The sequence below is a fragment of the Rutilus rutilus genome (assembly GCF_951802725.1).
Source record: "Rutilus rutilus genome assembly, chromosome: 8".
In the NCBI taxonomy this organism is placed as follows: domain Eukaryota; kingdom Metazoa; phylum Chordata; class Actinopteri; order Cypriniformes; family Leuciscidae; genus Rutilus; species Rutilus rutilus.
The window spans coordinates 15,785,950-15,813,937 of NC_140222.1; the positions used below are offsets into that span (position 1 = coordinate 15,785,950).

The 27,988-nt window shown below is 36.4% G+C and overlaps 2 protein-coding genes across 5 annotated transcripts; one reads left to right on the forward strand and one right to left on the reverse strand.

The window, feature by feature from the left end:
* Positions 1-351: 351 nt before the first annotated feature.
* On the reverse strand, positions 352-12,391 carry LOC311295211 (uncharacterized protein). Of its 4 annotated transcripts, none has more exons than XM_084416469.1 (9): positions 11,828-12,381; positions 8,155-8,264; positions 6,598-6,924; positions 5,654-5,989; positions 4,905-5,261; positions 4,384-4,525; positions 4,210-4,238; positions 894-2,371; positions 352-486 (listed from the first exon to the last, which is right to left on the reverse strand). In XM_084416469.1, the coding sequence occupies exons 3-7, from the start codon at positions 6,887-6,889 to the stop codon at positions 4,214-4,216; spliced, it is 1,152 nt and encodes a 383-aa protein (XP_084272595.1). In that variant the 5' UTR covers positions 6,890-6,924; positions 8,155-8,264; positions 11,828-12,381; the 3' UTR covers positions 352-486; positions 894-2,371; positions 4,210-4,213. The 4 variants fall into 4 exon arrangements, with proteins under 4 accessions (XP_084272595.1, XP_084272593.1, XP_084272594.1 ...); XM_084416467.1 differs by lacking the exon at positions 8,155-8,264 and having other exon boundaries at positions 894-999; positions 1,157-2,371; positions 11,828-12,380; XM_084416468.1 differs by lacking the exon at positions 8,155-8,264 and having other exon boundaries at positions 4,384-4,413; positions 11,828-12,391.
* Positions 12,392-23,017: 10,626 nt separating this feature from the next.
* Positions 23,018-26,676, forward strand: LOC311295606 (CD48 antigen-like; the record flags this gene model as incomplete). Its single annotated transcript, XM_084417072.1, has 5 exons — positions 23,018-23,109; positions 23,727-24,044; positions 24,209-24,505; positions 24,607-24,741; positions 26,651-26,676. The coding sequence occupies exons 1-5, from the start codon at positions 23,061-23,063 to the stop codon at positions 26,674-26,676; spliced, it is 825 nt and encodes a 274-aa protein (XP_084273198.1). The 5' UTR covers positions 23,018-23,060.
* Positions 26,677-27,988: the final 1,312 nt, after the last annotated feature.

The window sequence follows — 27,988 nt, forward strand, 5'->3', positions numbered from 1 at the left end:
TTGCTTTAATATGGTATTGTCTTCCAAATGTAAAATATATAAAATTATGTATACTTTACTAGAGCACCACCTAGTGTCCTAACCAGGATTTCACCTTCCCAAGATTAGCCTTAACCCTCATCCACTATTAATACATGAAGTTAAAGCTAAGTCGATTTGACTCATTTGTTTATATGGCTAAGGATTCATTTGAACAGCTTGTGTGAATATCAAAGGTTCAATCCTTAAATGTTAAAGATAAAAGTTCAGTCTATGTTGTGTTAAAATCACAATGACACACAATGATCACTCTATAAATGATTCACTGCTTGCATATAGTTCAGTTATTTCTGATAACAAACTCAAAAATACTTGCAAACAAACATCCTTCCAGTTTATTTCCATTGTAAGAAAATAGATTTTATAAAAGCTCAAGTATACAGTTTTTTTTTTTTTTTTTACAGGTACAGCTTTCTGAATGCGTGATCCACATCGAACAGGATAAACCTGAGAAAGAAAGACAGATTTAAAAAATGAGAAGTCTTTTCCCATTGTTCTGTCACAATGGGTTGCAGAAAACTCACGGCGATAGAATAGCAATCTTTAAAAAATAATCCAAACAATGCATCACTGGAGATCAAATCACTAGAATAGGTTTAGCAAAAAAAAAAACTTGTAAAAAGTAAACAACACTGAACAAAGAACTGAGAGAAAAATACACGACTGTGTAAAGCTTAAATACTCCGGGAGTAATCAATGAAACAGCGAACAGGGGTGGAACTCAAATCAGATACCAATATAACTAACAACGACAGGGAACATGGGAAAACAGGAACACAAATGAACTAACAGAACTAAACATAATCCTGACATGTTCAGACAAGCAGATTGTTTAAAACTGGGGTCAAACATACTTTTTATTTGATAATTTCCTGTTCTTTTTCCTGCCCTGTGGATGTGGATTGAGCATGCAGAAAACTCAAGTGAAGGCGCTCATTTCCATCACACAGTGACAATTTTCTAGAATGCAAACACATAAAAAACACAATAATTATGATATAACAAGCACTTTGAACAAATACAACACAGCCGAACATGCTTCATGAACAGAACTGAAAGGAATGGAGGTAAACAAACATCTATAATCGACAGATAATATAAAGTAGTGTATCTTTACCTTGAACGCTCCACAGGTCTCCATCTCCCTCACATGAAATGCAAGAACTTGGCAGTAAAGAAACCAATATACCATACAGAAAAAACAAAATATTGAAATATATTTTAAATTGTCAAAAATATATGTGGCATATATTCCAAATACATTGAAATATATTTGCATTGTTGTTCACTTATTTATCATTTTGAAATATATTCTGAAATATAACAAAAATATATGATGTTAAGTGTGAAATATATTTACATTTATAACATGTAATGTAAAATATATGACAAAATATATGGTCATAAAATGTTTAGCTTGCTAAAAAAGGGTTGAAAATGTATTTTGATCATAGTAATTCCTCTACCTTTTCCCCTATACACAACAGTAGGCTACCATATTTCACTACTGTATTATGACACACAGCTATAATAAATACTGTGCTTACATTTAAATGACTGCAATGTAAAATGACAGATAGTTGCTTTCCTAGGACTATTAGGCCATATTAGGTGGCACGTACCTAACACTAAGTGCAATTATTAGATTTATTGTTGTTTTATTGACATCTTTCCTGAAGTCATTTAACACTGATCACATCTAATAGCTAAACCTAAACAAAGTGTCTATCCTTCTACCCCCAGACGCAGTGTTGAAATTTCCACAGGCCACCAAGGGACAACTGGGGACAGCTGTCAACTCAAAAATAGCTGAACTCAGATTTAAAATGAAATAAATTAAAATGTAAAAAATAAATTGAAAATGTGTTGTTTGTTTGTGAAAATGTTAACTTTTTAAATTTCAAAATATATTTCACAAATGAAACAATTTGCAAAAGTTAAAACATATATGAACATATATGTTGTTAATAAATATATTGAAAAATAAAAAATATATTTACATATATTTAACTAAAATATATTTATTGGGCCAATTTTGAATATTTGCATATATTCCAAAAATATATTTCAAAATATATTCTGAAAATTCAAATGTATTTCTTTTGTGTATGGGATCTCAAATGCTTGTTGTGGCATTTGTTCACATGATGTACAGAGTGTGTTATTATATCTTGCGGTACAAATGCAAATGGTTAATAGAAATATAGAGATAAATAGAGATAATATTGCACTGTTCCTGTTAGGATTTCTTTAGTAGCTCTAATAACCCCAATCAGCAGGGATCAATGGAACCAATTTCAGATAAAAGAATTGAGACTTCCACACCATTCCTCTGTAAGAAAACACACATTTACAGAAGGTTAAAACAAATGGGTTTTTTTTCCTCTGATGTTTTCTGAATGCTCTTTATTCTAAAGTAAAACATCACAAGAGAGAAGCACTCTCTTAAGTCAAGATAAATTATTTGTGTTTCTATGCAATGATTTCTGAATGCAAGAACACTTAGATAGTTCACCCAAATATAAAAATTATGTCATCATTTACTACCCTCAAGTTGTTCCAAACCAGTATGAATTTCTTTCTTCTGTTGAACACAAAAGATATTTGAAGAATGTTGGTAACCAGACAGCAGCCACTGACTTCCATAGTAGGAAAAAAAATACAGTGGAAGTCAATGGCTACAGTCAATTGTGTGGTTACCAACATTCTTTAATATATTCTTTTGTTCAAAAGAATAAAATCACACATGTTTGGTACAACTTGAGGGTGAGTAATTTTCCTTTGGGTTAACTATCCCTTAAAGCCTCGTTCAGACTGTCAGTCCAAATCAGATTTTTGTGCATATCTCATTGAAATCTGATCATATTTATTAAGTGTGAAAGGCGAAAAAAATGTGAACACATGAAATATGATTTTTACAAATCCGTTATGAGCTACATGGGCAACGTTCACACTGTGGTTTGACATGACAATGTGTATCCACTGCGCTGGACTACTGTGCCTTCTGAGGCAGCAGAAAGTTTCATAAAACAACGTCTGATGTTTACATTTTACGTGGTGTGGTAAAGTCACATAAACCACGCGGAATCGGATTTCCAGAAATGTGATTTTTTTTTTTTGTATTTCAAACCACATATAAACCACATCTCTGGAAATCCGTTTCAGTCTGACTGCTCTGATCAGATGTTACGTGGTTTTTGTCACTTTCGCACGCCATGTAAAACGTAAACGTCAGACGTTGTTTTAGAAAACATGCTGGAAGTCGCTGCAGAAACAAAGTTGTGTTGTTGCAAAATGCCGGACGAGCAGAAAATGAGAATATAAACGGAGACATGCACTGCGTCTGAAATCCAATACTTCTCTACTAGTATAGCATAGTATGCGAAAAACAGTACGCCAACATAGTAGTATGTCCGAATTCATAGTATTGTCAAAAAACAGTAGACGTAAAGTTCCCGGATGAACTACTACTTCCGGTGAGATTCTAAAGTGTACATACGATGGACCCTTTACTATCCCACTTTACTATGAGGCCACAGGGATGGGTTTGGTAATTGAGGTGAAGGGACATAAAAGACGCTGGTAGGTCACATGACAATGACAACATGGCGGATGCAGTACGTCCGGAAAGGTTGCAAAGTAAGTTTAAATTCAAATGTAGTTCCTAGTATGTGATTTTACACGCAGCTATGCTCTAAAACCGACGGAGATGACAGCACAGAATAAATTCTGTTCGGAATAAATAAAACAATTCTGCCACTGCAATAGAAGATGCTGTTGCCCTACCCGGCAGATACACATATAGACAGTATTTACCACTGACAATATGTAGCCACTGTGCTGGAAAACTGCGTCTGTACCTGTATTGCAACCATTCCATGCCGCGGTTGTTTTTGGCGCATGCCTACCAATGCAATGTCATTGCTACAGAAACCAGTGCATATATTCCGGAAAACAAAAGAGCGACACAGGACACACAAATCGGATCTGAACAGTTGCAATACTGGACAGTCAATAATTAAGACCATATTCCAATCGGAAAATAATCGGATTTGAACTGACAGTGTGAACGTAGTCTTGCACTAGTGAGAATTGCAGTTCTCACAAATCAGAATCGGTTGAAAATTCAGTTTTTCTTTTTTTTTCAGACAGATTCAGTGCACATCTTACCTTATCAGGATTGTTCTGACTTGTGACGCCTGTATAAACAACAACAACAACAAACGAGATTTACTCAGATTACTTTAGTTAATTTGAATAAAAATACACATATTTTAAAAGATTTTTTTGCTCAATAAATCTCATACCTCCCATCCTGTCAAATCAGCTGTATAAAATACTTGCCATATTGTGGTGTATGCTTGTGTAGGTTTCCTGTGGCGAGAGTAAATCAGACCAGCAGTTACAGCGGCAGCCACGACCAGCAGAACACAAAAAGCACATATTCCTCCTTTAGTACCTGAAGACACACCTGAATCTGGAACAGCTAAACACACACAGTCATTATAACCAGAGCTTGACTAAAAATCAACTTTAACAACATACTTTTGACTGATATTTATACTCGTCTAGTTTGGTCATCAGTGCCATCTAGTGCCTTTCTTTTTTCAAGAAACAGCGTATTTACAGGAAAATTGACTTTCTTATTAACATTATTTAATAAATGCAAAATTCATAATGTAAACAAAACTTAATGTAGCGAGAAGATAATAGAAATGGTCTCAGTTATATTTTAATATTGAGCCAAATCTCACTTTTTTTAACAGCCACCAGTGAACATGTACAAGGTTGATTTACAGTATATATCTCAATCGGTTTCCTTAAACTCCAAAGGAAAATGCACTAAATAGCTGCATTATACTCACCAGTGACATTAACACCGAAACTCTTATTGCTGACAGAAACACTGAAGCTCCTTCTGATGCTGATTCTGCTGCTGTTGATCTGTAGTTTATATTCTCCAGAGTCTGTGTTTCTGGTGTTTGTGATGGTCAGAGATCCAGTCTGATGATCCAGCTTCAGTCTGTCTCTGAATCTCTCTTTACACTGAACATCTGTACAGGTTTTATTGGGATCTCCACTGATTTCAGCGATGAGAGTGTTGTTAAAATACCATGTCATCAAATCATTTGGGCTTTTTATTACACGAGTATCTAAAGTAACAGATTCTCCCTCCTTCACTGACTTTCTCTTCATCTCATCTACTTCAACAACAGGAAAATCTGAAACACAAACCAAACACAAACCACCTTTTTTAGGGGGAAACACTACATACCATGAGAAAACTGTGGACTTTTTGTTACTTTTAGTCAAAAAAGCAACATTTATCCACACGTTGAGCTAATAAGCATGCTTTTTATCAAATCAGAAGCACACTTTTTTTTTCGTATTCATCAGAACAAAACTAACTGACACAACAAAAAGTGTTAAATTATACAATACTGTATATTTAAATCTACAAATTCCACAGGAAATGTGTTTGTGTAGAAATGTGTTTGTGTATCTGTATGTGGATTAATATGCAAGTATAGAGATAAAATGCCTATAAATATCAGAGAAAAAAATATCACTAAGCTTAACTGTACAAGACTTGCTCTTAATCATAATGACTCACCATATACAGCAAGAATGAAGCTCTTTGTATTGATGTTGCTGCTGGTGATAATCCGTAGTTGATAAACTCCAGTGTCTGTGGTTCTAATGTTTGTGATGGTCAAAGATCCAGTCTGATGATCCAGCTTCAGTCTGTCTCTGAATCTCTCAGTGCCTTCATTACACTGAACATCTGTACAGATATTACTGAGATCTCCACTAATTTGAGCGATGCGAATGCCATTAAAATACCATCTAATCTTTTCTTGTTGGTTTGTTTCAACACCAGTGTGAAGAGTGACTGAATCTCCCTCCATCACAAAAGCTGACTCTTCATTTATATCAACGCTGAAAAAACCTGGAGAAGAAATGAACGGATAAATATAAGCCAAACAAAATGAAACTACAGGAAAATACTGTGAAAATGCAGAATGCTTCATCCTGAAAGTTGTGTAGCTGTTTATGGGTGATCGTTTCTGCACAGATTATACTCATCTCAAACAAGCCTATCGCTTCAATAGATAAACAGACCTGAATCTGTAACCGCTATAAAGTCATTTATTACTGATAATCGATTTTACCAATATCTTTGATTTACACCAGAACACAATTGAAACTTTTTATGAACCAAAACTAACTGCTGATACTAAATTAGTTTAGTATGATTTAAAGCTGATTTGTTTTAAAGCAAGAAGCCTGTTAGGCAGTGGTTTAAAACAAGCACACAGCAAAACAAATGTAATAAATGAATGGTGAATTTATAGCAATAACAAATCATTTCTTTGCCAAGGGACTTAGTTCTTCAGGAATAGCTGCCAAACAACAAATATGCAGCAACATTTTTTTTTTTTTTTTATCTATGTACTGAATGTGAATTAGTATGCAAAGAGAAAAACACCTCTGAATGTGTTCAAAAACATCACTAACATTAAAGATGTGACATTGCTGTTAAACATAATGACTCACTATGAACAGTAACAATGAAGATCTTTGAACTGCTTCTGCCGCTGTTGAGCTTCAGTTTATAAACTCCAGAGTCTGTGGGTCTGGGGTCTTTGATGGTCAGAGATCCAGTCTGATGATCCAGCCTCAGTCTGTCTCTGAATCTCTCTTTACACTGAACATCTGTACAGATCTTACTCTGATCTCCAGTGATTTCAGTGATGAGAGTGTCATTCACCAATGTGAAATACCACCTAATATTTTCTTGTTGGTTTCTTTCAACATCATTGTTTAGAGTGATTGATTCTCCCTCCATCTCTGCCAATCTCTCTGTACCAACACCAGACACACCTGGAAAATAAATGAACAGTTATTTTAAACAAAACAAAATTGCCACCAGATGACATAGCTGTATTTGGAAAGTGAATATATATATTTATCTTTTTATTGTTTACTTTTTTTAGTGCTAACTATCCAGTAGTGGCTCATTACTGTAATTTAGTTGCGGTTCTTCAATTTTTTTCTTTTCAGTTTCCCAGAATCTGCATTTTCCAACAACCATAAACATTTTTCTTTTTGGGAATGGTCAAAAGAATCTAGTTGTGTACGTTCTGTCATTATACCGCCGGATACGAGGTGATGGACTATTGCACTGAGCTTCGTGAATCGTGACCTATTTTTTACAGTCTATGATCGTGATGCACTTTCGTTTTGAAATAGTAGGCTACAAGCTGAGCCACCCTTACGAAAAAGAAGTTTATTCAAGTGTGCTATTAGTATACTTATTTTAAACTAAAAAATAAGAAAGTATACTTTCAGTCTACTTATATACTTCTCAGAAATATACTTTATGTACTTCTCAGAAATATACTTCAAATTCCACTTAAGTATACTTGACTTATACTGACAGAAAAGTCTAAGTATATTTGGCCTATACTTGTTGATCGAGATATACTTAAAAGTATAATTAAGTATTCTAAGTATTCTTGGCTTGTACTTGTGTTTACTATTTTGATTGAGTAGCTTATTAAATACTTTTTTTAAAACATAATATTACACACCGTCTTATAAACTAGCCTAACATGTTCAGCTTTATATAGTAACAAACTTTCGGGTGGAAGAGCTTACAGAGCAAATAAAATAAGCATGGAAAATAAGTTTATTCAAGTGTTCTATTAGTATACTTTTCAACTAAAAAGAAGAAAGTATACTTTCAGTCTACATTTGATATACTTCTCAAAAATATACTTAATTACACTTACTTTAAGTGTACTTGACTTATACTGAGAGAAAAGTCCAAGTATATTTGGCCTATACTTGTACTCAATCTTTTGATCGAGATATACTTAAAAGTTTAATTATTCAAAGTATACTTGGCTTGTAGTTGTGTTAACTCTTTTGATCGAGTAGCCTATTAAATATACTTTTTTTACATTGTTTTTCATATACAGTCTTATGAAACTTTGTTTGAAAATATTGATTAAAATATTGATATAAAACAGATATGTTTCTAATTCTGCGTATCTGAATTTTAGTCCACTGGTGTACATAGGAATTTACTTTAATTCAACTTTTCCCCACCATTGACTGAATTTTCCAGCTCTCCATGTGTTCACTGGTATACGGTAGGGGGCGCTATGACACATCTTCTAGTACAGAATCTCCGGATCAAAATGCAGGAGAAGAAGCAGCTGAAACAAGTGATAGAAGATTGCTCACTCAAATGTAAAATAATGTGATCATCAAACATTAAACAGCTTGTAAATCAAAACTGCTTAATGTTTCCAAATGAAATAAAGCGTAGGCCTAACCCATGAAGGAAAAATGACTGAGGCTGTGGGGGTGTCGGACTCGATTTACTCCATCTGTGTTTGATTATCGTTCTGAATCTGATCAAGGCGAAGTCTTTGACAAAAATGTAATTTTCTCAACTATTTTGTTTAAAATGTTGCCTTTCTTTATGAAACTTACCGACATTCAAGTGTTGATAAAAAGGATGCAAGCTAATAAAATGTTTTTAAAATTAAAGTAGAGTTAAAGGTATTTTTCAAGTATAAAAAATAACATTTGAACATAGTAGTATAGGCCTACTGCAACTGCAAAAATTGTATATAAATAGTAAACTATAAGTATAATGTTAAGTTCATTTAAAGAAAACTTGTAGTATAAAACTACTAAACTAGTAGTTTACTGAGAGTACACTAAAAGAGCAAAAAATAATATATAAATGGTAAACTATAAGTATGATGTTAAGTTCACTTAAAGGAAACTTGTAGTATAAAACTACTAAACTAGTAGTTTACTGAGAGTACATTAAAGGGATACTCCACTTTTTTCGGAAATAAGCTCATTTTACAACTCCCCCAGAGTTAAACAGATGAGTTTTACCGTTTTAGAATCCATTCAGCCGAACTCCGGGTCTGACGGTACCACTTTTAGCATAGCTTAGCACAGATCATTGATTCTGATGAGTCCAGTAGCATTTCTTTCAAAATGACCAAAGAGTTTCAATATTTTTCCTATTTAAAACTTGACTCTTCTGTAGTTAAACCGTGTACTAAGATCGACGGAAAATGAAAAGTTGCGATTTTCTAAGCCTATATGGCTAGGAACTACTCTCATTCCAGCGTAATAATCAAGGAACTGTGTGGCTGTACCATGAGTGCAGCAGGCGTAATGATATGACGCAGCGCCTGAAAATAGTCCCCAGCTCGGTAACTTCTTCCAACGTGACCGGGACTAAGTTTGTCTAACCTATTAGACCTATTTTCAGGCGCTGCGTCATATCATTACGCCTGCTGCACTCATGGAACAGCCGCACAGTTCCTCGATTATTACGCTGGAATGAGAGTAGTTCCTAGTCATATAGGCTTAGAAAATCGCAACTTTTCATTTTCCGTCGATCTTAGTACACGGTTTAACTACAGAAGAGTCAAGTTTTAAATAGGAAAAATATTGAAACTCTTTGGTCATTTTGAAAGAAATGCTACTGGACTCATCAGAATCAATGATCTGTGCTAAGCTATGCTAAAAGTGGTACCGTCAGACCCGGAGTTCGGCTGAATGGATTCTAAAACGGTAAAACTCAACTGTTTAACTCTGGGGGAGATGTAAAATGAGCATATTTCCGAAAAAAGTGGAGTATCCCTTTAAAAGAAAACTACTAGTTTAGTAGTTTTATACTACAAGTTTTCTTTAAGTGAACTTAACATCATACTTATAGCTTACCATTTATATATTATTTTTGCTCTTTTAGTGTACTCTCAGTAAACTACTAGTTTAGTAGTTTTATACCGCAAGTATACTAGAAAGTTTTCTTTTAGTGTACTCTCAGTAAACTTGTAGTATAAAACTACTAAACTAGTAGTTTACTGAGAGTATACTTCAAAGTTGCTACAAGTATTACAATAGTGAACTACTAGTATACCCATAAGTTCACTTGCAGTACAAATGAGAAACGTAATTATGAACTAGTTGTGCACTTAAAGTTTACTACTGTTACACTTATAGTACACTTAAACATATACTTTTATATACTTCAAGTGGGCCAATTTAGTCCCAAGCGGTATTAAAATAGTACACTTACAAGTTTACTACTAGTACATATTGACATTAGTATACTTACTACATAAAGTATACTTAAAAATATACTTGAACATTACTCAAGTATACTTCATAAAATGAACTTAAAGTATACTTTTTTTTCGTAAGGGCATTCATGGAACAATCAAAACAAGCCCTGATAATTGAAATTGATAATAGAACACATATTATACAGACACTTGATATTTAATCTTATTAGATGATTAGTTAATTGCATTTGATAGATTTGACTTTCAATAAAATATTTGCAATGGGTTTGTAAAAGGTGTTTTTTATACATGTTTGGCCTGAGTTGTTGGTGCATTTACACTATACTGTCCAGCAGAGGTCACCAGTGGCGTTTCGAACGCTTCAAAAATCTAAACAGTGAATCATTTTGCGAAGCAATTGTTTCGGAGCTTTGAAAAGATTCGTAGGCTACATGTAATCCTTGAACAACGCTCTTAGGCCTTGTAGGCCTAAGTAATCACAGTCTCATCACAGTAAGAGAGCGTTGTCACAATGTTGAAATTAAACCACTGTTCAGGGCCATTGCTTAAGGTTGTGCCTAGGGGCGCGAAAATCAGACTTTTAAATTTCAACCACCCGTTGGGCTCATTGTGTTGTCTCATTCTTCATCGAGCAAGGATACGTGAGTATTGCGTTAAATTTACCTCAGCTAAATAAGATACGTAATTAATCAAACACAATTAACTTCATTTAATTGATTCGTTTTTCATTTGATTTGTCTGCTATTTAGTGTCATTCGGAGTTAGGACAATTCCAAGGGCCCCTGACTGAAAGTGGCCTCAACAAATAGGTAATAACTAATTTAAAATTGTTATTATATTATACTATACACTAGGCCTATATAAACCATCATCATTAAGTATATTTCAAATAATAATAAAATGAATGATGTATTTGATTTTACTTATTTTGGCAATAAAAGTTAAATATCCCCATTGACCAAAAAGTAAACATCCATATTGACCGACCACCCCCATGTATCTGCATGAAATGGTTTGGTCCTGCCTTAGCACACTCATCAGTGACTGTGTTTAGTTGCAGACAGTCAGTCGATGCGCCCGAAACACAGAGACCACAATGAAGCATAGTAAAAGAAAATCTGGTTTTGAAAAAAGGAAAGAGAGAAAAGAGAGATGAAAGTCAAAAGAAAGGGTGTCAATCTGTAACCCAGTTGTTCATCAAGAAAGGTGTGTAGCCTACACTTGCAGGTGTTGATTATAATTAGGCTAATTTACTGATAGCCCCATTAAATGATAATAAGGATAAACAATATTTTAAAAGTATCTAACATTTGACTAATTAAAAAATTAACCTCAAAACAAAAAAGTTGCTGAATGTCGCGTCTTACAATTCTACGTTGTTACAATGTTGCGAGCACGTAGACAGCAACTTTGCCACAGCAGAAATGTGTTTGCTGGGCTCCTTTCGAACGCTTGCATGATAAATGCCTAACTAATTTAAATACTGGTTTGTAAACAAATATAAACACCATGGATTGACTTGATGATCCGATATGGTTCATGTCCGCCATGTATAAACGCAGGCACACCAGAAACAACAACAACACACGACCAATAGGCTTTAGTCTACTTTCGCTTATCACGAGAGCCGTAAGAGAAACAGAAAGGTCTAAATGTCTTACCACGGTCACGTAAACACCAAAGTAATGATGGCAAAAAAGAGAGAAGCATTTTCACTGGTTTTCTTTAAAATACGTGTAGATTTTAATCCGTTAAATTGTTCATCTGCATAAACTCCGACGTCACTAGGAAACTGAAAGTATTTGCTAAACCAAAACATTAGGCTTGTTTGAGATGCGCCTTGCCTCGCCTGAAATGTTTGCGAGAGTAGGCGGCTACTGTGAGGGGAGGAGTAAAAAGCGCAGGCAAGCCGGACAGTTCTCTCTTCTCGAAGTGGATCTGACACCTGAGATCAAAGACGGATAGATTTCACGCTCGTGCACAGTATAAACTGGATGTAGGCTAATTTAAGTTCTGTTGCTTTTATATGAAAATAAATATAATGAATAAGACAACCATGTACTTATTTAATTCCATTCCAAATACATGTTTTCAATCATTTTTTCTTTAATACAGACATAAGTTTTTTTTTTTTTTTTTTTTTTTTTTATTATTACATTGCATAACCCATAGAGATCACACTGTCAGATGGGAATATTCACACATAACGTATAGCCTACACATAAAACATGAAATCAGAGTTTTAAAATCAAACATTTTAAGATTTTTTATTTTTTTTATTAATACATTACACATACAAATACATATTTTGATGTATTTGAAATGCATCAATTATCTGCAAAAACATGAAAAATACCATAAAATGTAAGTAACTGGGGAGTGTACTGAAATATTTCACTTACATTTTAGTATTTAGGTACTAAATACTTTGAGTTCATGAAGCTGCAGCATAACAGCTAAACATACAAATATTTGCTAAAGTGCAGAAACGTCAAAAACACGTAAAAACGTAAAATGCAAGTAACTAGAGAGGGTTACTTCAAATGTTCAAGGGATACTCCACTTTAAAATGAAAATTCTGTCATCATATACTCGCCCTCATGTTGTTTCAAACCTGTATGAATTTCTTTCTTCTGCTGAACAGAAAGGAAGATATTTAGAAGAATATCAGTAACCAGACAGTTTCTGGTCCCATTGACTTCCATAGTATATATTTTTTCCTACTATGGAAGTCAGTGCGGGACCAGAAACTGTCTGGTTACTGACATTCTTCTCAATATCTTCCTTTCACAAAAGAGGAAAACCGGGAAGAACTTCCCAAGAGGTATACTTTGAGCTCATGATGTCCTCTTAAATGGTGAAGAAATGTTGATTGAGAGCAGATGTCCTTAAAATCACAGTTGTCACAAGAAAATGTGGCATTCTCCTTAATGCCAGTGTTTGGATGTACCCTCCACAGATGTGTTTTTAAAGCCCAAATTTTTGTGTAAACAGGGAAAGGAAGTTGCATTAACTGACCAAAGTTCTGTAGTGCATGAAAATGATGTCTTGGTGATGTGGTGAAAACTTGCAGAAGCGGCACTTCTTTTGCTGAAAACCTGCAAAATAAATAAATGACAAAGCCTTGCATTAAATAGTTGACGACAAGTGACAGAACAGATTTTTTTTTTTTTTTTAGATAACACTGACAAATTTGATTAATTTATGTCTTTAAAACACATGCAGCAATATTTTTGCTGGCAGTAACACTCTGGGCAACAAATGAATTGGAAGGCTTGCATATTCACGTAAAATAGCTTACTTTTGCATTGATAATAAGGTGGATACATTAGTGGACTACAGCAAACAAGTTTGGTCCTTGTTCATTAAACTCATTAAATTAGTCAATTAATTAATAATGTCAATATATTATCATCAAATAATACTAAGCCAAACACCAGTTTTATTTGTATTGATATTCTTATTGTATTCGGCCTTAATAACAACAGTTATTCAATAAATTAAAAAAGTTTTGAAAATGTAGGTGTATACTGTATTAATAACAATAATAGTTACAGTTATGTTTTTATTTTATTTTTTTTATTTAGAGGCTCCATATCTGATCTTGCCAAGGGCACGAAGTAAGCCAGAACCAACTGAGGACGTCAGGTTACCAAAAAAATCAATTCTGAGCAGAGCAAACAAGGGAACAGTGGTTGTTTGCATAACATACAATAACCCACATCTCAATTCATATAACCCGATCCTTATGTGTCCAATACATATTTTCCTAGATCTGTCACTTCAGTCTGTTTTCCTTGGTTTGAGCTCTTGACACTCCTACCGTCTTGTCTTTGTGAGAGCATGTGTAACAGAGACCTCACTTCTCTGATCTCAAGAGGCGCTCTAGCATTTGACACTAGAGATTGCTCTTTAGCCTCGTTGTTAGCGCGTCCGCCTCCCACGCCGGAAGTCTCGAGAACACAGAGCAGGGCCTTTATTATCAAAAATAAAAAAGCATACTTGTTTGCAAACTAAATGTAACATCTTGGTTTATACCAAATATGATCTACCAAGGCATGGCTAATACATTCTGTACGTCACTATTATTTATCATAGTTATACCATTCTGTTCTGTGATTTATCGGTTGTTATTAAAAAGTGAACAGGAAAAACTCTGTGGAGGGACCTCACATATTTCCTTGTGTCGAAAACACAGGAAACTCAGCTTACCATATGAGCTTAGTCCATTCCTACACAGGCCTCTGCATACTGTCAGATACATGTTTCACCATCAGAAATAATCGTAGAATAAAATGGCTATATTTACATTGATTTTACTTCATTATTTTATATTCTGATTAATAAAAAATATTCCACACTGCTGTCCCTATCACGGCCAAGAAGGCCGTCTTCTCTTTTATGCCAAGTCAAGTCAAGTCACCTTTATTTATATAGCGCTTTTTACAATACAGATTGTATCAAAGCAGCTTCACATTGATAAAATGAAAAGTTTGTTTCTAGAAGAAAATTGCATCATTGTCCACCCTAATTAGGCAGATCAATAATATTGTTGAATATTAAATGTCCCCAACTAAGCAAGCCAAAGCCAAGGCAACAGTGGCAAAGAACCAAAACTCCATCAGGTGACAGAATGGAGAAAAAAACCTTGGGAGAACCCAGGCTCAGTCGCTCAGTTCTCCTCTGGCCAACAAACATATGTCTCTGCTGTTGTGTCACTCCTGCTAACTTCACTTCTGCACTGTAAAATAAATTCCAGTAAATTTACGGAAAAACAAAAAACAAAACAAAAACAGCAGCTGTGTTCGCCAGAAATGTACCGTAAAAATACAGTAGCAACATTTTAGGGTTTACAGACTTAAATTATAAAAATTATATATTCCATAATCTTAAATATTGTAAAAAAATTAACAACCTATTAAATACCTGTTTTGTACTATTGTAATACACTAACAACCACCAATCACAGAGGTGATGAGAGTCACATGATGAATTAAAGCTCATCACAAGCAGTTTTTGCATATGAAAGTAAATTATATTATATGGAAGCTGCACAGTGTCATTCACACAGACACTAAACACCATAATGGTAACACACATGAAAAAATAAATAAAAAATCAAATAATTTAACAACATTCAATGTAACATAAAACCATTAATCATTATTATTAACCCGTTCCAGTCCGAGAGTGGTGTAATGGTCGTGTTTTAGTGAAGCACAGCGGAGCTTCTGGCCCGACAGTGGAAACACAGCGTGGTTTTGGGCTCAGTGCTACAGGTCTGAGGCTATTATGCATGTTTCACACACACTCTGTTTGCAGTGCGTAGGCTATATTTTCCGTACCCATGTTAACAGGTTAGAGCTTGCTTTCACACTGCACGCGGATGCGGTCAGTCAATGCGTTCCAGGTGCGATACAGCAGTGTGTAGTCTATTTTTGCTGTGCTGCTGAATTAAAGTGACAGCGCATCGGTCGTGGTCAATACGAACACAGAATGTCATGAAATGTCAGTAATTTCACCATAAATGCATTTAATTAAATATTACTGCTATTTTTCAGTCATCGTTTTAATTTAAGCCCGGGGTAAAGCAAGGAAAACTACAAAGTACCTCAACAAAGCGACATAATGGATGGCACTCTTTATGTACAAGTTCTTTGTGACCGCAATATTTAGTGTATTTAAATGCAAAAGAAAAGGGACGAGAGTCTGCTATTTTTTTTTTTTTTTTTGTGATGTTAACATAAGCAGGCCTACGTGTTTAAATGTTTTGCCACTTGCTTGAGCAACTTAATATATAAATCTATGGTAATGGATTGAATAATACGTTTTTTTTTTTAAGTGTAGCCTATTGAGTTTAAACGTGAATACGTCTGTGAAAGAGTGTAGACCTCTAACTACTGTGTACAAATAGAATCGCAATGCTAAAAATAATATATAATATTATTTATTTATTTATTTTTAAATAAAAAATAGAGAATAAATGTTGTGTTTGTAGTACAGCCGTAGATCAGTTGCGCACTGCAAACGCAGCATATGAGAAAGCACAATCTCACATGCTGCTACTGCACGCGCAGTGTGTGGAAAATTCTATTTTTCACACACTGCCTGGCTCGCACTGCAACGACAGTGGAAACGTGGCTATTGATAAACTTGTTCAGGTGTGTTTGATTAGGGTCCAAGTTTGCCCAGCCCTGCTCTAGAGACATAGCCTGGTTCTACCAGACTCTCGTACATTTCATTTGTACAGAGAGTCTGGCCTCTCTCCATTGACAAGCGTTAACTTCCTTGTAGGCGGGTACTCTGTTGAAGTTTAAAACTATTGGATCTGCCCAGAGCCACTCTGGATCTGCCATAACCAATTGCTAACGTTTGGTCGTGACATAACCCTACAACTCAAACTAGCACACGACCTCAACGTCATCGTTCTCAGCCACTCCCTCTGTTCGCTGATTGGACCGCCAAAAAAATTATCGGAGAAAACCAAAGAATACAACACAATCCCAGACGTAGTACTGAGGGGAAATAAAATTGAGCGGAAATGCACAGGAGGGCGGAGCCAGGCTACTAGAGACATGCCCTGCATCTCAATGCCCATATCCATTCTAAACAGCATGTGGGATTAAAATAAGTGTGTCCCAAAAGCATAGTATGTGGAAAAGAGTAGGCCTATGCCAGAAGTCCCTGGATGGTCTAACTCTTTCCGGTGGATTTTCAAAGTGTGGATCCGTGCTCACAAAGCACATGTGTCAAACTCAGTTCATGGAGGGCCACAGCCCTGCAGAGTTTTGTTCCAACCCTGCTTCAGCACACACACACCTGCAGTTTTCTGAAGATTAGCTAAACCTGCAGATTAGCTGATCAGGTGTGTTTAATTAGGGTTGAAGCTAAACTCTGCAAGGCTGTGGCCCTTCAGGAACTGAGTTTGACACCAGGCTAATATTGCCGACAATCCATTGCGCTTTGGAAGAAGAACTACATGAGTAAAAAGTGTTAAAAAACTACAAAACATGGCGGATATGCGCGACCAACGGTGAGAGGTTTAGATAAAGGTTTGAATGACTAATCAAAGTTTAACCTGATAGAAAAATATTCTCTTCGATACGGTAGGAAATGAAATGTGGAGGGTTTTATCTTTGACAAGATGATTGACAGGTCAGTTTGCGTGACAGGATGCGTGTAACTAAGCGACAGAGAGCAACCGTTAAAGATGCAATTGTATGACGTGATAGTATGTCCCAAAGCTTGTGCTACACACTCAAAAGTATGCACTTTTTCTTCACAAAAAGAATAAATATTTTTAGGGCGCAGTATAAGCTAGTCGAATTGAGATGAAGCATTGGACTATTGTAATGCAGTCTTGGCAGGTCTTCCAGAATGACTGTTAAACCTCTGCAACTGATCCAGATGCAGAGGCTAGAGAGGTCTTTAATGAGCTGAAGAGAGCACGTCACATCTCTCCTCACAAAATTGCACTGGTTGCCAGTTGCCGCTCCCATCAAATTCAAGGCACTGATGTTTGCCTACAGAACAACCATGGCTCTGCACCCCTATATCTTAACTCATTACTCCAGACTTCTGCAAGTGAACATCGCCTTGTGGTGCCATCTCAGAGAGGCACAAAATCACTTTCACGGACCTTTACCTGGACTGTTCCCTGCTGGTGGAATGACCTGCCTAACTCAACCTGAGCTGCTGTCCATAGCCATTTACAAGAAAAAAAAAAAAAAAAACATATTTTTCAGGAACACTTGACCCATTAAAGGTTGTATCAGCGATTTCAGGCCCAAACATAAATTATCACATTCATCTAATCTTTCCTAATGATCCGCTAGCTGTCTAGATCTGCACACAAAAACAATTGGTTTCACCAACCACTCAAAATCAAAATAAATAGTGTTCCAACCAATCACTGACAGGGGGAGGGTGTTGTGAGGTTTTGCAAAACCTCACAACGCCCACCCCCTGTCGGTGATTGGTTGGAACACTATTTATTTTTATACTATTTATGTTTGGGCCTTTTTTGGGCCTTAAATCACTGATACAACCTTTAATGCAAATGTTCTAGGACTTGCTTGGCTCTCCTCCCGTTTTCTGTAAATTGAGCCCTTCTGCTGTCTTGGATTGTCATGTTGGTCTTGTGTTGTCCTGTTTGTTTAATATGGTTTTATATTTGAATAAAGAGCCCATTACTCTGCATACTTGAGTCCTCACCTCATCTCTTCACCCAAACCTTAACAAATATATTCTAAACTTTTAACCCTTTCGCACGTACAATCACACCGGTGTGATCAATCTCAAGTGGTACTCGATGCAGAGCCAAATGGGAGGAGCTAGAGCTCCAGCTCCTCCCCTCGCTGGATTTAGTGGGAGGGGCCGCGCATGCGCAGGTTAACTTTCTCGCTATACGTCACGATCTTTTCCCGCAGCGTTGCATTCCGGGAAGGCGCCGCCATTTTAGGTGGTAACTCTATCAGTTGCCATGGTTACTTCTACAGTGAGGCCAAGATAAATAGCAAAAGAGAGAGAAAAGATCAGCTTGATATGCGTTTGCATTTTAGCGATATGCCACAGTTTCTTGGTGAGATATGGAGAAGGAAAAAGCTTAAAGAAACGGCCTATCACGTTAATGACGTAGCCTACGACATTGCCAGAATGTACGATCTGTCCACACAAAATGCACATCCAATATCAGATTTATTTCCACATATAAATAAACCCCAGGCAAAATTAATCAGTGAGGCCCTATTTTTAAATATATTTTATATAGTCCTATAATGTTTTTTTAATATAATATATTAAAATGTATATTTGTTAATAGGCTATCTTCATTGCCTAGATATAATTAAACAAAAACACATCTAACAGAACATAACCTGAGTTGTTCATTTTTTATAATATGTTCTTTTCTTTTTTTTATTAACGAAATGTCACTTCGTCTTTATAACAGAAGAGACAAAAATCTTCAGCCTATTACATGTATAACGGATTATCACCTTATAAACAGTCCTTTGTGGAATTAGGCCTAATGCTATATAGAAATAGCATAGCCTATGGTTATAGCATCTTAAAGGAGAACTCTGGTCAATTTTAACATTGAGCTCATTTTTTTGTACATTTGGAGTGCTGTCAATACAGAGAACAACGACAAAAATCGGTGTTGCCTACACCGAGTTATTCTATTTTTAAAATTTGCACCCTATTGACTTCAATGGGGCAAGTAGTAAGCCTGCTTTTTAGCCTCTTAACATCCTTTAAGTGTCATTACAAGTGCACAGAAAATGTGAGTGATTCCTTCCGAGTGAACACGGGTGGATCTGACTGCAGTAGATGTTAGAGATATTAATAAAAATGAAGTTAATTCAGCCAGCGCTCATACCTTTGTTTACATCTTGTTTTCGGTGGAAGGCCATAGTAATCGATTGTCGAGTTCAAAAAAATCCTCTGTGTGTTCAACATCTGATTCGGATGAACTATCCATCAGATCTGATATTCTCAGAACACCACACAGCACCGTCATCGGCTGGGCTGACAGTCTGAGTCTCCACTGTTGCTTAGTTACCTATGATCACGCGCGTGAACTCGACAATCGATTACTATGGCCTTCCACCGAAAACAGGATGTAAACAAAGGTATGAGCGCTGGCTGAATTAACTTCATTTTTATTAATATCTCTAACATCTACTGCAGTCAGATCCACCCGTGTTCACTCGGAAGGAATCACTCACATTTTCTGTGCACTTGTAATGACACTTAAAGGATGTTAAGAGGCTAAAAAGCAGGCTTACTACTTGCCCCATTGAAGTCAATAGGGTGCAAATTTTAAAAATAGAATAACTCGGTGTAGGCAACACCGATTTTTGTCGTTGTTCTCTGTATTGACAGCACTCCAAATGTACAAAAAAATGAGCTCAATGTTAAAATTGACCGGAGTTCTCCTTTAATTTAAACTTTATTTTGGTATTAGGTTATTAAAATGCTCGTCTATCTAATGTAAAGAGCTGGATACTAGGCTAAATAGGCCTTATGTCATTAAATGTAGGCCATCTACGATAGACTAAATATTTTTAACGTTAGTCATTCATTTAAGCAATGACTAATATCGCACGTTAATCAATCCTGAGTGCAGTTCAAGCATCAAGCACCGGCAAAAGTAGACTAATGATAATAAATGTGTAAAAAAAAAAGAAGCATTTTCATTATGTATTAATAGGCTGTGTACAGTATCATAACACTGAACAACTCAACAGAAATCAGATGATTTAGATTAATTCACAAATAACACACACGTAAATGCGGTGGACAAAAAATAAATAGGGGTGCACTATCTAAGCTTTCACATTGCCTTTTAAGTCTAGTAATTTACATAATAATAGCAGACGCTTTTGTTTTTTGCTTTAAAAGTGAGGAAAACAACGAAACCGTTATAAAGATAAAATAATACATAGATAAAAAGTTTCAACCGTTTTTAGAAACACACACACACACACAGTGTGAGCAATGTTAGGTGTTTACCGTTTGTCACAGAAACGATAAATATTTAATCATAATCACGACAAATATTAGAGAAAAATACAATATGATGTGCGCATCAAAACAAACTTGTCCTTCCATCACGGTTGAACTCGCACTGGATCCAGCAACAGTGAGCTAGAGCTCTAGCTCCTCCCATTTGACGCTGCAGCGAATCCCCGCTCACTAAATTTAGCAAGGTGGAGCTGGAGCTCCAGCGAGGGGAGGAGCTGGAGCTCTAGCTCCTCCCATTTGGCTCTGCATCGAGCACCATCTCATCAATCTAGGCTGGTCCCTGGGTGCATATATGACGTGATCAACTGCTAAATTCAAATGTGCTTTCGCGCGTTGGCTGGCGCTGAGCCAGAGACAGGCGCGCTCAGAGCTGTCATATATCACAACTTTTCAGTGTTTTCAACCACATAATGTTTATTTCAGGTTTCAGACATATAAGTACTAAAAAAATAATACATTTAGAGTTTGTAAAATACACACTGATGTCAAAGGAAGAGGCAATAATAATCATCTCCATTATAATTAGACACGTTTTATTCATATCAGATACACATTGTGTAAGTAACTTTAAAGTTTACTCTATTCTTCTCCCAGTTCACCAGCCACTTACTTTTATGTATTTCGGGAGAAGTGGATGAATTCACGTGTTGTAAATCCAACAGATCCGATTCTCTCAGGGGGGAAGGAAGTCGACCGGAAGTTGAAGTCGGCCGCGTTCCGCCATCTTGTAGCAGAACTTCACCTGCTGTTAGCATCCCATTGACTCCCATTCATTTTGGCGTCACTTTGACAGCGAATAACTTTACATCTGAGGCGTTTAAAGACTCCATTTGTCCATTATTTATTTCTAAAGAAACACGACAATGTATAAAATGCTCCATTACCTTGTAGCTTATGTTAAGGCCCCGTAGAAGCAGTTTTTGTAAAAGTAGGCTAACGATTGCGTCATAACCACGCGACTCTCTGTCGCACAGTAGAGAGATTACCGTATGGACGGGAGGAGAAGCTCGCGGGCAATCGGGGGGACGTGGAGGCAAAATGACAATATAATTAATCAGAATACCTAGCAAAAGTTTCTCCTGCTCCAAGCTTATGGACAGCTCCTACTCACATTCTCCGTCTCTGCAAGATTCGGAAGGGAATGATTCAGATTTCTCTTGGCACAGCTACTAGAAGACAGACGGGTTGCTCACGTGGTCCGTGTAAAGCTTTGCTCGGTTTGAGTCTGCGCGTCAGGAAAGGAAGTGCTAAGAAATCGCTAAAAATGGGCTTCACTTGTCTCAATTGAGTTCCAATGGGGTCGCTGTGTCCATTTCTTTTACTGTCTATGGATTCTCTGAACTGCGTCTGCGGCACAAACTAAGATGGCGGCGCCCATCGCGCATACAGCTCAACTAACGCGATCGTTATAAAGGTGTTTAAACAACAAAACACTTCCACTTGCATATATTTGACAATCGGAATATCAGATATTTCATGCCATATCTAACAAATTTGTGAATATTTTGAATAAAAAAGGTAAATGACATAAAAGCAGATCATCATTCATGCTCTGTTGTTGCTGTGGTGTGTCACGTGACAAGCAATGACGCGTCACCATGGAAACCATAAAGTGACACATTCTAAATAACGGTCACCTTGAAAAACTCACGCTGGGGGTCAGCCAGAATATTTTAAATTTACGTGTGAAAGGGTTTTAAATATGATCATTTTGTTGTTATCTCTTTCCCTGCTGTGTCAGACACCGTTTCTCATCATGTTTTTTTTTTTTTTTTTTTTTTCTTAGATAAAAGGGTCTTAAAAGCTATTCACAGCAGCAGGGCAGGAAGACACTCTTCACCTACAAACACTATGATCTCACTGCCCATTCTCTGATGCACAAGATGTTTGTCCACCCAACAGAACAAACCGCGTCTCTGAAGAAAAAGACCACAGAGGGTTTCAGTTTGACTCAGAAACCCAACTTAAAAAAACTGGTTCTGTGAGATCATGATGCTATGCATTTTTAACATTTTACTTTGTTTTTTCCATACACTAAAATTGAGAACTGAATAAATATACACAACAATTTTAAAATCACTAGAGTTACACTATTTGACATGTAGTTCTTCCACAATAATCTTCTAATAGCTGTGTAACAGTCAGATCTAACAAAAATAATGTTAAATGATAAAAATAAAGAATATTTTCACCAATTAAGAACAGTTAAAGTCTTAATAAAGGCCAGATGAACTATAACATTATATCATGTGCAAATGCAGAGTGTGAAACTAGGAGGGTCAAACTCTGACGTGGGCGGATTCACACACATAGACGTGTTTTTCAGCGGACAGTTTCATTTCATCAGACACTGAACTACTGAAGAAAATGTTTCACATGCATGTTTTGCTGTGTTTTTGCAGGTGGAGTCTGACTGGTAAGTTATAAAAAAAAAATTACGGTTTAATTTCTTTATAGAGTAATAAAACTCAAGCTACATTCGCTATTGTTTGTACAAAATAAAAACCATTATTGTTGTGAGATTCACTTTGGATTCAGCTCTCTGTTTGAAATTGAAATTTAAAATGTTAAGTGTACATAAATATTTTTTTTTAATTTTTAAAATGTTAAATGTCATGGGAAATAATGGAAAAGTCTATAGTGAATGTTTAAATTGAAAGCATCTTATTCTTATGTCATATTAAATCTAGATTTCAAGGATTACAAGTGCAATTTCTAAGACATATTTTTAAAAAAGTGAGCCTGTTTTATCTAATGATGTCATTATTTATTTATTTTTTAAATATCAATCGGGATTAAATCTGTGCTTTCAAGCTTTAATTATTATCAGGTATTTATTGTTTAAATCTATTATTGGTCTGCAGCAGATAAGTTTAAAACACATTAAAGATGAAATGAATACTTCACATCTGTCTTTCATTTGCCATCTCATTTGATTTTGTATCTCTGCATTCAAAGTTACAAACTAATTTCAGGCTTTGTAAACTGTCATTAACACTAATCTTTGATAATTTGTCCTTGTATGTTCATCAGGTGTTTTTGGTGATTCAGTGTCAGTGATGGAGGGAGATTCTGTTACTCTAAGCACTGATCTTACTGAAATACATGAAAATGACTTTATACAGTGGAAATTTGGAGCTGAAACGTCTCTGCTAGCTGAAATCAGTAAAGCTGCTGGGTTTTTCTCCACATATAACGGCACTGATGGGAGATTCAGAGACAGACTGAAGCTGGACAATCAAACTGGATCTCTGATTATCACAAACACCAGAACTGAACATACTGGAGTTTATCAACTAGAGATATTTGGAACTAAACGATCATCAAAAACATTCAGTGTTTCTGTCTATGGTGAGAAAGGAGAGCATTTTTGCTCATTTTTATATGATGAAATGACCAAACATTTCAATACTTACAATGACAGACACTCAGTGTTTGTCATCACACTAAACACGCACTCAGCATACGATTGTTGATTAGATTTATTTATATTTATATTCTCTCATGCTTTCCAGCTCGTCTGCCTGTTCCTGTCATATTTAGTCACACTTGTTCATCATCATCATCATCATCATCGTCAAATTGTGCACTGTTGTGTTCATCAGTGTTGAATGTGGGTCATGCGACTCTCACCTGGTACGCAGGAATCAGTGTATTGTCCAGCATCAGTGTGTGTGATCTCAGCATCAGTCTCTCTCTACCTCTGGAGGTGGAATATCAGGATAAAAACACCTACAGCTGTGTGCTGAACAATCCCATCAGCAACCAGACCACACATCTGGACATCAACACACTCTGTCACACATGTGCAGGTACCACAGCACTGATGATATATGTGTGTATTTACTGACCTGATCTCTGTCTTCTGTCTTAGATCAGACTGACGCATTCACTTATTTCTTTATCATTTCAGAAAGGGACGGTCAGTCTACTTCACATACAGTCTCAGTGTCTCTGATAGTGTTGATCTCTGCTGGATCTCTGATGATTGTTGTTGCAGTCAGGATCTTCTGCATCTTCAAGAAACACAGAAAAAACGACCAAGAAGGCAAGTGTTACAGCTTTTAACAAACAAATAATGCTTTGAAAATATTATAAATGATTAATTTGATTTTTGATGATTCACTTGTTGGGTTTTTATGATGGTTAAATTGCCAACATACAAAGAATGTAAATGACTTTTGATAAACATCATGGCTAGGTTTCATTTATAAATTGCATGTAGATTGTCTTTCTAAATGTAATGTTAAATACATACCCTGTGTGTCAGTGTTACAAACTGTAGAGTCACCCAATTAAGTTTACACATCAATGGTGTCCCACTGGTCATACTACACTGCTTTTGCACATTTTTTATTATGAAAAATATTCAATAACTTCACAGTAACACACCAAATTTAGTTCACACATCACTGCTCTAATGTTGGTTATTCAACACTTAGTTTGGGAAGTAATTGCACATAAAAAATAAGTAGGCCTTAATATTATCATAAAAATTATGATTTTGTTTTATCAAACTAAGTATTGTAGTATAACCAGCAGGAGAGCAGTGATGTGTAAACTGAATATGGTGACAGTACAGTGTGTCACAGTGAAGCTATTGAATATGTTTAATAATATATAGGGCCCTATTTTAACGATCTGAAACGCAAGTATCAAGCGCGAAACGCTGTGGGCGGGTCTTGGGCGCTGTTGCTATTATACCAGCGGGATAAATGACTCTTGCGCCCAACGCAAATCTAAAATGGGTTGGTCTGAAGTAGCTTAATTATTCATAGGTAGGCTTATGGTTTGGGTGTAACGTGAAATAAACCAATCAGAGCGACATCTCACATTCCTTTTAAGAGCAGGCGTGCTTGTTCCATGGCGGATTGCTTTTATAACTGCAGATTTGCCAGGCACACGCCAGGAGCGGTTCACAGTCGAGGAGACCGACGTTCTCGTCAGGGCCGTAAAAGACAGAGAAGTGACATTGGGGATGGGAGAAACCCACCCAAATTAGCTTCGGTTAAACAGGCGTATAATAATTTGGGTAAATGTGTAAGCTAGATTGCCTATTTTTCACATCTTCATAGACACAACAATATGTTCCCATGTGTGTTAATATTTTTCCTTGTAATAATGTATGATTTGCAAAAATGAGAGCAGCTGTATCTGTGTAGATGAGAGAATCAAAGTGTATGCGCGTTGTGCACACGCTACATTGATTATGGCCAAGCATGCGCCCTTAAAATAGCATATTATAACATGCTGTTCAAAACATAGAATTGTTTTCTAAACCTGCAAAATAGCACCAGGGAACATCTGCGCTGAAACACGCCTGCTCTTTTCGCTGCACCGCCCCCGGGAGCGCAAGTTCATTCCTAAGTTTACCGACGTGCGTCAGTGGAGGGAAAAGTCCGCTGTGCACGGGTGCAAAATAGGAATGATACATGCGTCGCTGTACAAAGTCAATTGCGCTGGGTGCAAGATAGGGCCCATAATGTGCGAAGTGTTTTGGGATTTGCACTTTGCAGACAGCCCCTTATTTGGACTTGTCTCTCATTCGTCTGGTTAGAGACAAATTTAGGTAATATACGGTTATCCGGACCACACGTGACACACGTGACCACACGTAAATAATTTATCCGGACCACACAGTGGTGTGTAGGTGTAGGTGTGGTCCGGATAACCGTATAGTACCCAAATTTATATTATAAAGCTTGTTTTGAGGAGAATTGGGTTAGCTCGTTGTCTAGGTTAGTGTGATTGTAAATAGGTGTCGTTTGTGTTTTAACAACGTTTAGCTCAAGAATATTGATCCGTGAAGTTCGAATAGCCTAAATGTGAATATATTGCCAACTTCACTGAACTCCTTGAGTTAAGCACTGACCGCGGTACTATACGGTTATCCGGACCACACCTATAACCACACCTATTTCTGAATAATTATTTACGTGTGGTCACGTGTGGTCCAGATCGTGTGGTCCGGATAACCGTATAGTACCCTGACCGCATTTCTTTATATTTGAGTCCAAGTTCAAACACTATGAAACGCTCCATTAACGTACGGAGCTCTGAAACACTGCCAGCGGGACATTAAACAGGAACTGTTTGTCCAAGCTCCGTACTACACAGGCTTTGCGTGGGAACGCAAATAACTTTGCGAGGGAACTAGGGGTGTAACGATTCATCAACTACATCGATGTATCGATTTATATTCCTACGATCCAACTGGATCGATCTGTGCTCGGCAAGTTGGCCTTCCGGACGACATATATCGATCTAATATCGTTTTAAAAGGTAATAAATCGATTGTATCGATACTAGGAAATAGCGCATTGGATTTAAGCACGTTAGACTTTATATGGATGTTTTTTCTTTGCACTTTTAATGATAAAGGCGTTAAACGTTACTCGATTCAGTCTGCCTATCTGTGTCGTCGTCGCCATGCGTGACGCGCCAGCAGCAGCGCAAAGACAACAAGCAGCGCAAAGTCTCTCGCCTCAGAAAAACGGACTGTCCTGTCCTCTCAGCCGCTATACTGCAGTAGCGCGCACTCTTCAATTGCACGCGCAAATGCGGTGGAGAGCGCTGTGTCACTCCACTAAAGCGCAAAAGAAATACGAGCATGCAACGTCGTAAATTAGTAAGTTAAGAAATAAAAGTAAAATACCAATAAATTACGTTATTGGTACGTCATTTGTGTTGCTATTTATCAGGAGCAGTTTCCATGTTTCTTTACCAGTTCTTCTAAGTATTGTGTATCACCATGGTAGCCTAATTGTTGTTTGTTTCCATAACAAAATGCCACTTACTGGTTTTGTATATTTTTTTATGACTGTGGTGGCTCATACCAAGATTGTATTAACAAAAACTAGTTTGGGACTGCTATTTATTAGCTTAACCTCGCAGTGCCTACTGTCAGTATTTGTCATATTCTTAAAAAAAAATTGTTAAGTAAAGGGTGACAGAACTTGTGTGTCAACAATTTTTGTGTAAACAAATGTATTATAATAGGCTTATAATTCCTAAAAAGGTGGGTCGCGGCTTGATGACCATGCTGAAATGTGGGTCCCATGGCCAAACTATTCAAAACATCATATGTTGTGATAATCGTAATTAATAATCACAATTACAATTTCAAGGGAATAATCAACAATTATCATTTTTGTCATAATCGTTCAGTCCTACTTATTAAAATAAAATGTGAATGCATTTTATATTAATTGTTGTTTACTTGTTTGTTTATATCTATAATTAATTGATACCTGATTCCCTTACAAGAATTTTTGGCTAAAAAGTTACTGAATCGA